Source organism: Cariama cristata, unplaced genomic scaffold, assembly GCF_000690535.1.
Source record: "Cariama cristata isolate BGI_N322 unplaced genomic scaffold, ASM69053v1 scaffold16812, whole genome shotgun sequence".
Classification (NCBI taxonomy): Eukaryota; Metazoa; Chordata; class Aves; order Cariamiformes; family Cariamidae; genus Cariama; species Cariama cristata.
The window spans coordinates 450-12,099 of record NW_009604540.1 but is presented as its reverse complement, the minus strand read 5'-3'; the positions used below and the strand labels follow the sequence as shown (position 1 = coordinate 12,099).

At 41.0% G+C, this 11,650-nt stretch overlaps 1 protein-coding gene across 1 annotated transcript; it reads left to right on the top strand.

The window, feature by feature from the left end:
* The first annotated feature begins 377 nt into the window (after nucleotides 1-377).
* On the top strand, nucleotides 378-2,327 carry EIF1B (eukaryotic translation initiation factor 1B). The gene is made up of 3 exons (XM_009695668.1): nucleotides 378-563; nucleotides 1,268-1,369; nucleotides 1,942-2,327. The coding sequence occupies exons 1-3, from the start codon at nucleotides 378-380 to the stop codon at nucleotides 1,984-1,986; spliced, it is 333 nt and encodes a 110-aa protein (XP_009693970.1). The 3' UTR covers nucleotides 1,987-2,327.
* Nucleotides 2,328-11,650: the final 9,323 nt, after the last annotated feature.

The window sequence follows — 11,650 nt, the reverse complement described above, 5'->3', positions numbered from 1 at the left end:
AGATATGACTTGTGTATTTCACTTAAAATGCATGTGGCTGTATAAAACTTAGTTGCACTTGATGTTCTCTTGGAACCTTGTTTTCAGGTTCAGAGCTTCAGGATTTACAGTTTACAGGAAATAGTTAAGTAAACCGATACTGTAGCTGAAAATTGGGAAGGCATTGATGAAACTGGATGCGTGATAGTTGAAAGCACTATGCTGAGTTAGTAGGCTAGTGAGACTTAATACACGTGTAGAAAAAACTACTCTGATTTTAACAGTGCATTTTTAAACAGAGAGAAAACAGCAAGATTATCACCTAAATAAAGCTCTTTGTGAAGTGAGAATCTTACCTGTTAGTTTTGAGCTTGGGTATTTTCCTTTGTGGGAATTACATGAATCTTTTTGCTCCTGCAGACCCCTTTGCTGATGCAACAAAGGGTGACGACTTACTCCCGGCGGGGACTGAAGATTACATTCATATAAGGATCCAACAACGAAACGGAAGAAAGACACTAACTACTGTTCAGGGAATTGCAGATGATTATGACAAGAAGAAACTTGTGAAAGCTTTCAAAAAGGTGAAGTTGCTGATTTGATTTGGTAATAAAGATGTTATATAAAGGAATATGATAGCTTCTAATACTAAATAACAGAATATTTGCTTTATTTCATTCTTGCCAGTGCACATCACTTTCATATTCAGGTTGATCCCTTTCCCCATCTTTCTCAAAACTCCTATCAGTGTCTAGTGACACTGATTTTTGGTAAAAAGTTAAATGTTTCTTTCTTATAAAGGAGTAAATAAATATTCTGAGTGTTTCATTAAAATTTCACAGATAACTGGCTTTGTTGTTGTGAAGAATAAAATCAATTTAAAGTAGAACTGTTTTTGCATTCCTACTTCTGTCATAGCCGAGTTGCTGTTGAAAATAGAGATCTTGAGTTTAGCCAGGATGAAAATACTTTTAAATAGTGTGGAGTTGAAAGACTGTATCTTATGACTTTATTTTCCATTCTTGTCATGAGTGTTGGCTGGTTCCTTCTGCACAGTAGCTAATCCTGTCTTTGCCTAAATTTACCATCAGCAGCTTGGTTTGTGTTTGTATGCATCAGCAAATATATTCCATTTGCTCTCAAAACCAGTGTAAAATAGACCTAACCTTTGCCTTGCTTGGCATCAGAATTTATAAGCAGCTTCTGTGACTAAGTTCTGCTGAAAAGACTTACTAAGCAAAATCATAATGTACATTAGATGTCTTACAATATGAATGTTTCTTTCTAGAAATTTGCGTGTAATGGTACTGTGATTGAACATCCTGAATACGGTGAAGTTATCCAGCTTCAGGGTGACCAGAGGAAGAACATCTGCCAATTCCTCTTGGAGGTGAGGGACTGCAGATAAATATCTAAACCTCTCTGGAAGCAACAGTGACAAGTGGCACTGATGTTCATTAGCCAGCTAAAGATGTCCACTATTAGTTCCTTTGTATTTTCAGCCAAAAAGTAAAATAACACTTGCAGAGTGAGGGTAAAGCTCTGGTAAGAATCAAAACACTGTAGAATGCATTTACCCGGCTACAACATACCACTTGTTCTCTGTCAGTGCAGCTTGAGTTCTTCATTTGTAAAATCAAGTGTTTGATGCAAACCATAATTTTGAGGCTGAAAACACTATAGAGGAAAGAGGCTTACTGATGCAAATCATGATGCAGAGATGTTATACTGTCAAAGAATAAGTGCTTGGTCTACAGAACAAGTCAGATGTGTAACAAGATTTTCTTTTTGGTGTAGTCAGTTCTTCTGCTTGTGCCAGAAACATTCTGGAAACCAGAAAACTGCTTTATTGAGTATATATTGTATTGCAGTTTCTTTGACTAAAATAGATTGGTAACTTGATATCACTGTAATGTCCTAAGCATATAAGCTTTACTGAAATAAGTTGTTTTTTTCCTTTAGATTGGCATTGTCAAGGAAGAACAACTGAAAGTTCATGGTTTCTAAAACACCTGTACTCTCATGAAGAACCCTGCAGTGTTTGGTCTTACCTAGCCTGGCTCTTCTGTGAAAAATGAATCTTTGCAGTGAATGGACTTCCCTGTTACCTGAACATTTAAAATTTTATTCAGATTTGCATGACTGCGTGAAATATGTGGTGTGTAGACTAGAAACACATAAGGAAATTTCAGTAAGGTGGTAATGAAGACACTTGTGAACTTTAACACATTTCCAATGGAAATGTTTTAGCGATGATTGTTCAGTTTAGTACTCTCCACCTGACTTAAATGTGTGGGTTGTATTAAAATAGTCTGTGGTGTTGCTTAAAAATAAAGCTTTATTCATATATTTTCTGGGATATCTGAAATGCTTTAGCTTAAGTTTTAAACTAGCACAGCAGCCTTACTAAAGAATGGCTAAACTGTTTTGTGGCAAGTGTAGCTCACTGCTGATTGAATACATGATGAAGTATTAGCTAATTAATCAGTAGATTAGCTTGATGTGATCTTATCCTGTAGCTGTAAGACTAGAGCTTTGTGTGTAGATGTATCTTAGTAGCAGCATGATAAGACGTAAATTGTTTGCTGCGTAAGTAACTGGATCTTTTCTAAAATTTACTGCAGTGACTATGAAGTATTAGTGTTAAGCATAGTACGACTAAAATAAGCTGAACTCCTTAAGGCTGCTATTACTGAGAACATGCTAAACATCTAGGTCTTAAATCGAACTCCCAAAACATTTGAAGGAACTGCATGGGATTTTGTATCTCTTCTGTCACTGAGTCAAGGGGAAAAGACATTGAGTTGGCTTCTGCCATGACTGTGCATTTAATGTTGGCAAGCAGAGTGCTTTAATTAGGTGGTAGTGTTAGCTGCAGAAGTAAGGAAGGGAACAGGCTCTACACTAACTTTTTTTTCCTGGTATGAATAGTTTTGCTGTCTTTAATGGTCAATATGGAGAGTTTTGTAGTGGGGTTTGGGTGTTACTACAGAAAGCTGCTTCAGTCTACTTTTCTAGCAGGCAATTCATTCAGTGTTACCTGAAGATGTTACAAGTTTGTTCCACCATGCTTTTCATCTAGTTTTAGTTAGCTGTAGGCATTTGGTATTCTGCTTTTAAAACTTGTCTTTTTACAGAACGAAATGACTTTGGTGAAACATGCAGATCTTCTCTTCCATGTGAGATAGACATGAAAATTTTCTCTGAAACAATTCAAAACATGCTGAGCTGGAAAACCATATGAATAGTGGGCAAATGTTAAAAAAACCCTCCTTGTAATATGTATTCTCTGGAAAGGAAGAAAGAGATGTTTCTTTACTGCCAAAACTTACTAATAACTTAGAGAAAAAAAAAAGACTACCTAAGTAAACACCAAAAATAGGCAAAACTATATTACTTAATATCACCTGTGCCTATACTTTGTTTTCTGTTCAGGCTTACCTTTCTAAACAGACATGCTCAATTTTAACTCGATTTGAGCCTTTTTTATTTACTTCTGAATTCAGATAAGAACCTTTATGGGATCGCAACAATTAAGGGAGCATTATAGAGCATTCATGTGACAATTTCTTTCCCTGTCTGGCCTAGACAATTCCACCTGTAAGAATCCAGTGTCCAGTCTCTCAATCTCAACAAATTCTGCCTGGTGTTACAGGTCTTAACTATTCAAGAGAAAGGATGTTCCAGAAGATTGTATGCTGTTAAGGTATAATGTGTTCAAGAGGAGGAGGAGGGAATGCCTGCTGCAAAATGTGAAGTATCAGCACACAGAATGAAAATCCAAAGAATAAGTCTTATGCAAGTCTTGCACATTAGCAGAATATAATCATTGTACTGCAAGTTTACTTAGTCCTGATTCATAGATGCTAAAGTAATTAATCCTTTGGGGGTACATAGCACTTGGTATCAAATGCCAGAAAAACTGACGTTCTCATTTAAAGTTCGTTCTCCTGTCAAGAGGAAACCAGGCAGTATCTTCTCCTGTTTTACTGGTGTTACATGAGTAGTTCTAGTGGTTTTTGAATGGGAGATTAACAAATGATTAGCAAGTCTCATGTGTTACTGAGTCAGTCTTCATTTCAGATGGCATTCCATTAACTTTTGCTGCCTAACCTTGAGTCACTTCTCCGTAGTCATTCTACTTGGAATAAATACGAAAAACCTTTTGTTTTCTTCCTCCTCATTTAAAAGTCCTTTCTGATAGGAGGAACCTTGCAGTTGATAGGTGGCTTGGTTTTTGTGTTCTACTGGAGCTGCTTGTGTTTTGATCTTTGAAGAGCAAAATTGAAAGGAGAGGAAATAAGAAGTAACATATTTGAAGTTTAGATAGATGAGATTTGTTGTGGCAACAAACAATCCTAGAAGGAAAGCAGGAATTTTTCTCCTTGAAATATTTTAAACCAGAACAGTGTCTCTATAAGATTGTAACTAGCTTTGTTACAAGACCAAGCCTCTTGCATATTCTAGGGGAAAGGCTTCAAACAATTTCATGTTTTAGCATCTTATGCGGAAACTTCTTTGTTTCTCAGCCTATTTGGAGTATATATCTGTGTTTCAAGAATGCTGAAAAACATGGAAGACTTTGGGAAAGAACTGTTTGAATTACTGCCATGAAAACCTGTGTTCACAGTGAATGCAGGTTTCAATCATACCATCTATTCCAAAGTAGGTTAAAAAATAGTGAAGGATGTGGCCCATAATTGTTGAGGCAGTAAAAGGGAACTAATAATAGAAAACAGTTTTAAAACCTACTAGTAGGACTCGAGACTGAGCAAGCTGAGACTGCAAAGAGTAGTGGCTGTTTTTTGTTTGGAATATTGTGACGTCTGTGTCCTTCAGATCTCCAAATCAAGATCACTGCCTTTAGTGATGTCTAGGCTTAACCACAAGCTGCAACTGGATGTAGGAACTGCTGTTTCAAATTCACAGCCTTGCTGTGCATAGTTATATTAGGCTGTTGTAGCTGACTTTTAGCTGATACGCTGGAGTACAGCGTAGCATGAATAAATTCATTGAATTGTCTGTTCAGAGCCTACATCTACTTAATGCAGCTATGAACAATGGAAACCATTGTTTCCCAAACGGTGGTAGCAGTCCTTATTTGTAGAAGATGAGATTTAGTAATTTAAGTCTGTAGGCTGCCTACTTCCTCTTGTGTGAATTATCAGGCCCTAGACCTTCACCTGAGGTCTGCTAAATCTTACCAAGTGTTTCAGAGATGAGTGTGAAGAGCACAACTATGGGCAGATGAGCAATAATTTTCTCAAGTGAAAGCACCTTTGAAAAGAATAGTGCCTAGATTGTGTGTGCGTACTACTCACTGGTTCAGTGGCTTTGCTTAAACCTTACACCTCCTGCACTACATTCTTGTGCAGCCTAAATGAAAAGCATTTTGTTCTGGGGAGCAATTTTGGTTTTGGGAGAGTAAGGAGGGAACTCCACAAAAAACCCCCACAACTTAGAAAATAAGGTTTTATGTTAATAAATTAATGTTTTCATGAACTTAGTTCTCCTGGACTGCAAGACCTCTATAACATTGTTTTTTCTTTTTCTGTATCTTTAAAAATCCTAATTAAACTTCCTTGAGAGTTTGGTGTTTAAGGTTCTAAATATATCTAAAGCCATTATAAAACTTAAAATTGTGAAGAGTTGTTGAAGCTTAAACTTTAAATATTTGAAAAAGTAATAAATAAGCAGAGCTCTGCATTTTGTCCTATACTGCCGTCCTGCTTATAATTGGTATGTAGTTGCCCTGAAGATGCACACACATATTTGCAGACTTGCCAGTAAGTGGTTATCCCCGCTGTAGTGCCGTACTCCCTATACTGCCGTCCTGCTTATAATTGGTACGTAGTTGCCCTGAAGATGCACACACATACTTGCAGACTTGCCAGTAAGTGGTTATCCCGCTGTAGTGCCGTACTCTGTTTGTAGTTTTTGCAAGATCTGATCTAGTGTGCTGCACCGTTACAGGCTGGGCTACTTGAATTTTACAGTATAGGACAGATGTCCCCTCAGTTCCAGGCAGCAATTATCTGTCCATTATTCCTCTGGGAAGGCTCTAGGGTGCAGGACCCATGTGTTACACCCTTGTTTAAAGTGGCTCAGTAGTTCTTCCTACCTTGTGGAAGGACTTTAGCCTGTTAAAGAATGGGGGAGGCCTTTTTATGGAGGCTCAGTAGTTCTTCCTACCTTGTGGAAGTGTGTACAAGATTGGTATTTAGCCTGTTAAAGAACGGGGGAGGCCTTTTTATGGGTAACTTAGGGACACAGTAGGGGTTACTGTCACTTTTGGTGTGTTCAGTGTGGATTAGCATTGCTTCAGTGCTCCTCTTAGGAGGGTACTACTGTCACTAGGGAAATGGAAGTGGTCTTAGAGGGTCACGAGTATTGAAGTACTAAGAATCTGCCTTCCTCCTGAGACTCTCCATACATCCGTACTCAGTTCAGTTAGGAACGTGCAACATGAAGATTATTTGCCAGTTGCCAGATCAGAAACGCTCGAGACACGTAAGGGGAAAATGACATAGTTCTTTCATGTTTGCTGTACAGACGCTTCATGCCTACTGTTTCCAGTTTACAGAGGATTTGTACTTGGCATGCCTTTTTAATGTTTGCTACATGCCTGTGATTGATCTCTTTATGAACAAGTCTTAACCTGTATTGGAGTGGTGCTAGAGAGTTGAGATGACAAAGTCTTTTGAAATAAAATGTAGCGATGTTATTTATTTATGCTTTTCTAAAACAAATGGAGTTTTATGCGATTAACGAGGATTTTTTTTTGTGGAAGACAGTATAATTTAATAGTGATGTGTGTGATCCTTTTGTAGTCAGCTTTGATTTCTTCATGAAACGTTTTATTTCCTCTTTTAAATTTCTACCATAATCCGTACTAACCAACTTAAAAATATGGTAACTTGTTCTGCGATATCATAGCTCTACACCAAGATGATTATATTGGCTTGAGGCTTAAATTTTGTGTAGAAGAGCATCATCTAATTTCTTGAATAAGCAAAATGCACAGTGTTTTGAGATGAAGCCAGTAATGTGTGCTCAAGTGTGGTCTCGGCTATTTTAGAATGTCTTGCATCTGTGAGATGTGACAGCACATTTCTGAAATTAATTTGGGATCTGATTAAAAGTACTTGTGTATATAATAAATGCTTTTTTTCCAGTTTAAGCCATCTTTGCTATGATTATGCAGCAAAAAACTCCATGATCTACACTAGTTCTCCAAGGTATGAGTAGCTGAATTCAGCAGATGTGGTTGCACGTGGAATGGTCATGCTCCTGGAAGGCAGGATTTATCTGTCAGCTGTGCAGTCGGACAGGGAAGCAGCGCTGTGCCCACAGCGGGGACAGCCAGCCCTTGGGTGTGATGGTGGGACAGCTAACCCCAGGGAGAAGGCGGTGCTGCCGTTGTTCCAGTAGCTGTCCCGCAAATGAACTAGAAGGTTGTTCTTTTAGGTAGACTCGGCAAATGACATAAATGTATTGGTGTGTAATCAGAGCACAGTTCTGGCGTAAGAAAGGTTAAAAATGGTCTGTTCCCAAGCATCCTGCTGGAAGAATCTACTGAAGGGCAGATCCTGTTGTAGAGGAAGCAGGCTTTAGCTGCTCTCCAGCAGAGAAGGTTAGAAACTCATGTGCTGGGGGTGCCTCCTGATGAGGGGTGCGCTACACCTCGATGAACAGATGGAACAGACACTGGTGGTTTCAGCCCATCTGCACTGGGTAACACTGGTGAAAAAGATGGCCCTGCAAACTGGTACTGGTCGATGTCTGATACTGTCAGTATCGAGTTACACTTGTAATGCAAAGCCTGTATCTGGATTACGACTTGAAGATACAGAACAAAACCACTGTCCGGGTTACTTCAGTAAGTACTAACCTGTAAATTAATCCATGCGTTATTCAAGATAATTTACATGAGTGAGAATTCAGCATGAAGAAGGCCCTTCTTGGGAATAGTGAGAGAAAAGCATTTTCCATCCTTACCTACCTTTTCTTTAGGTAAGGTTTTGCAGTCACATGGAGAAACTTTTTAATGGTCCAGTAGTGGTTTTACTTCATTAAAAGTACTGTGAGCAGTGCTCTGTTTGAAAGTAGCTGGGCCTGGAGTCCTTGCCCATTGCTGCCTTGCTTGCCTTGCATGCTGAGCTGTTTTTAAAGGGCATCAAGGGGAGGGACATCTCTTGGTGTCATAATATGTTCTCATTTCTCTTGGTAGTAGAAGTCATTTCCAGTACTGGCTTAAATCACACTGAAACGAGATCATCCCTCAGTAACACAGTGGAAGATAAAAAAAGGTTTCTGGAGAGGGTGAGAGGGAAGGAGGTGTCTGTGTCCTGCTTCCAAGTAGAGCAATGCACAGTCCTTCAGGTTGCCTGCACCTGAAACCAGTCTGAATGTGGCGGCATCTGCTGCCCTGTGGTTTGCACCACATGGAAGCAGCTGCGCAATTTCCAGGTCTTGGCTAGTTCTCATGGCTGATACACAGCTGGGTTTCTGGCCATAAATTCAAAGTACAGGAGCACTCTGGTCCTGGGATGAGCACTCTGGTCCTGGGATGTGATCTGACCACACAGAAATGGACATCTGCTGTGGGTCTGTCCCTACAGTCCTTCAAATACTTTTTGTCTATCTGATAGAGGTAGTATCCCAACAACTTCAGGGCCCGCTGTGGAGATTTAGAGGGGGGGAAAAAAAGCCAAACAATCCTGTAAAGTTCTAGGAATCATCAAGGGCAACATTTGGAAGACGACAAACGAGCATCTGAGGACGCAATTTTATGTACAAAAGCAAGAGCGCCCTGTTGCTAGCAGCTGCATATTGCTGGATGAGGCTACAGGCAGTAAGGATGCAAAGGGAGCGTGCCTAAAATGGTAATACCCCTTATAGAGCTGTCTGGAGGCTCTGCAGGCTGTTACGCAAGGGTGGTGGTGATGTGTTAATTGGAAATTTTTGTGTCTAGGCTGTGTTCTGTTTACTCAGTGCACCCCCTCTCCCCAGTCACCTAAATTACAGGAGATAATCTCTAGTCTCCTGTTAGCTTCTAGTATCTTATTAGCTCTCCCGATTTGGGGCTACTAATATTCACGTTGTTAAGGTGTGTTTTCAGGAGGAAGGCATTAGGGATGCTTTAAAAGGGAAGCTTAGCTGAAACAATTGAATATAAGGAGACAATGTGAGAATCTTCCAAATGTGTGATTTGGGTGTTCTCTTTCTGCAAAGAAGCTGTTGGAATTGAAGTCTGTCTTACGTTACCTGAAGAGGCGTTTCCCGCCCAGAGGAGTTCCTGGCTGTGTTTATGTCCACGCTCTGCGTCAGCCCTGAAGCAGTGCTTTCTCCCAGGTCCCCGTGCGGAAGGCACGGCAGGGCTTATGTGAGCTTTTGGATACCCTGCTGCAACCGGTGCCGCTCTCCTGAGCGCCCAGAACACGCAAGTTGTGTCTCGCTGCCCCTGGACGGGCCGCTGGCTCTGGCTACTGAGCTGCCCTGCTGTGGGGAGGGAACAGCAGAGGTGGCAAAAACAGAAACAAAAGGGTTGGCTTGCAGTTTCCACTTTCTGCAGTGGTTTAGTGGTCTGGCAGAGGGCTGCTGGGAGCAAAGGGATGGGGTTGTTTTTTTTTTCCAGTTCCTTTGCAGATACGTATTGAGAAATTACCCTGAGGTTAATAGAACTGGACAGACCATGTTTTCAGGATTGCGTCTTGTAGTGCCGATACTGGTGAAGCATCCAGTGACACTTTTCAAACGTTTACTTGACCTTTACTTTTGGACAGTTTTTCCTGTTTACTGAAATTTGATTCTCAGCTGGCACAGCTCCATCTGATCGGATCAAAACATCTTGGAAGACCACCAGCTTGCCTCTGTCCCCACCCTCTCTACACTGTTTTTTCCATGTGAGCAGATTTAAACACCTTGGGTTTGGACATTCAAGCTGCTGGTACATGTATAAGCACTTCTCTTGATATCTTCTCCTTCTGAGCATATGTTCCATGTTTCCTCCTGCCATCAGACACATTTTTTTGGGTTGAGGCATGAATTAGCACAGGATTCTTTTGTTTTCATGCATCGTGAAGAGTTAAGAAGTCTTAAATTTACAGGGGGAAATCCAGAGCAGATGTAGATTGTATAGTCACACAAAGTCTGTTTTTAAAAAAGCTAGCCTATACATTTCTGCATCTTTGATGTGATGTGTTACACGTGCATGTGGTGCGTTTTCTGTCTAATCCTGCTTGGCTGTCCCTGGCTCTGCTCTGGAGGAAGCCTGCCTGCTCCTCCAGTAAAGAAATGAAGGCACAGCAGGAGGACTTGCTACCGCTTCTGCTTTGTTCCTACAGGAATAAGCTGTTCAACACAGCGGACTCAAGCCTGACATCGAGCCAGGCTACAAAGCGTAGTCCAGGTGGAGCCACCGTTCCCTCTTCTCTCCTGCCTCCATCCATCGGTTGTGTCTTGCCCTGCAGGTCAGGGCCCAAGTCATTGTCCTGCGTAGGTGAAACACCAAGCACGATGACTCTCCAATTTGTGACCAGAGGACTGACATGTAAATGTAATGAGTAAATTACTAGTAGCAGTAGTAGCAATGAGTAAATAGTAGATCCAGCTACATGAAGTAACTTGCTTGCTCTTTGACCTCTAAGTGTTTCTGTCCTCCTGATGACTTTTTCCATTTTCATGTGCTTTCTTTTTAGTAATGAAATGTCTTCATCTTGCTTGCGTTCTTTGTACCAGAGTGAAATGTTATGTCAGACGGTGCCACGTCTCTGTTGTCACTTTATGAAGTCAATGCTAATGCACATGAGCTGAGGAATGGGCCTTGGGGAGTATGATGCATCAGCTCTCTAAAACATGCGAGGTACTTTTCCCCTGATCTTAATTGCAATTGTTCCTTCTTTAAGATCTACAGGTTTGTGTCCATTGTGCGATTGAAGTTTTACAAACAGTTATTGGGAGATTACAAAAACGATTTTGAAAAATGCAAATTCTGCCATGACATATTTTTTAAGTTTCTGGGGGGAGATAGGGGACTCCTGGCCTTTTTTGTTTTTCCCAAAAGCAATTAAATAATCGGTCTCTATCAAACAAACCAGTTGTATCAGCTTGAAATAGGTTTTAAAGGATGGTTATGTAAATAACCACCTTGCCGTTTCCAGTCTGTATCCCTAGATGTCACTGGAAGACAGCGTGTGCCGAAAATAGCATCACTGAAGCCAGGAAAGATGAGTAAAGCTTAGGTGGGGGAATGCAGAGGGGAAAACTTGGTAAAATTCCCGAGTGGTTATGGGCATAAGTCGTGTGAAACTGTACCCCAAATTTCTTCTGCCTGAGAGGGAGAGGATCTGAAATCTGTCCTTAGATGTGCCCCTTCCCTACGGCGGCTGCACATCAGCAACTCCTCGCTCGGTGTGTGCGTACTGCAGAGCCCTCTGCCAGAGGTGTGAGGAAGAGAGTCCCAGTGCACCACTTCAGAGAGAAGAAATAAGTTACTGAGAGAGGCAGGAGACGACAGCTACGGCCTCGTAACAGGCAAAATCCAGCTCATGGCAAAGTGCCGCTGAAAGAGGCAGAGCTGCCTTTGTGCATCTCCACAGTTCCCGTCAGGTAGTGCCGCCCCTCCTCTGACAGCAAGCCAGTTCTGGGAGGTGAAGCGGCAGGAACTGAT

Excerpts from the sequence above, each read along its gene's own strand:
- EIF1B (XM_009695668.1), top strand. The coding sequence starts at position 378 with ATGAATCTTTTTGCTCCTGCAGACCCCTTTGCTGATGCAACAAAGGGT. Across the intron at positions 564-1,267 it reads TTGTGAAAGCTTTCAAAAAG|AAATTTGCGTGTAATGGTAC; the intron begins GTGAAGTTGCTG and ends GTTTCTTTCTAG. Across the intron at positions 1,370-1,941 it reads TCTGCCAATTCCTCTTGGAG|ATTGGCATTGTCAAGGAAGA; the intron begins GTGAGGGACTGC and ends TTTTTCCTTTAG.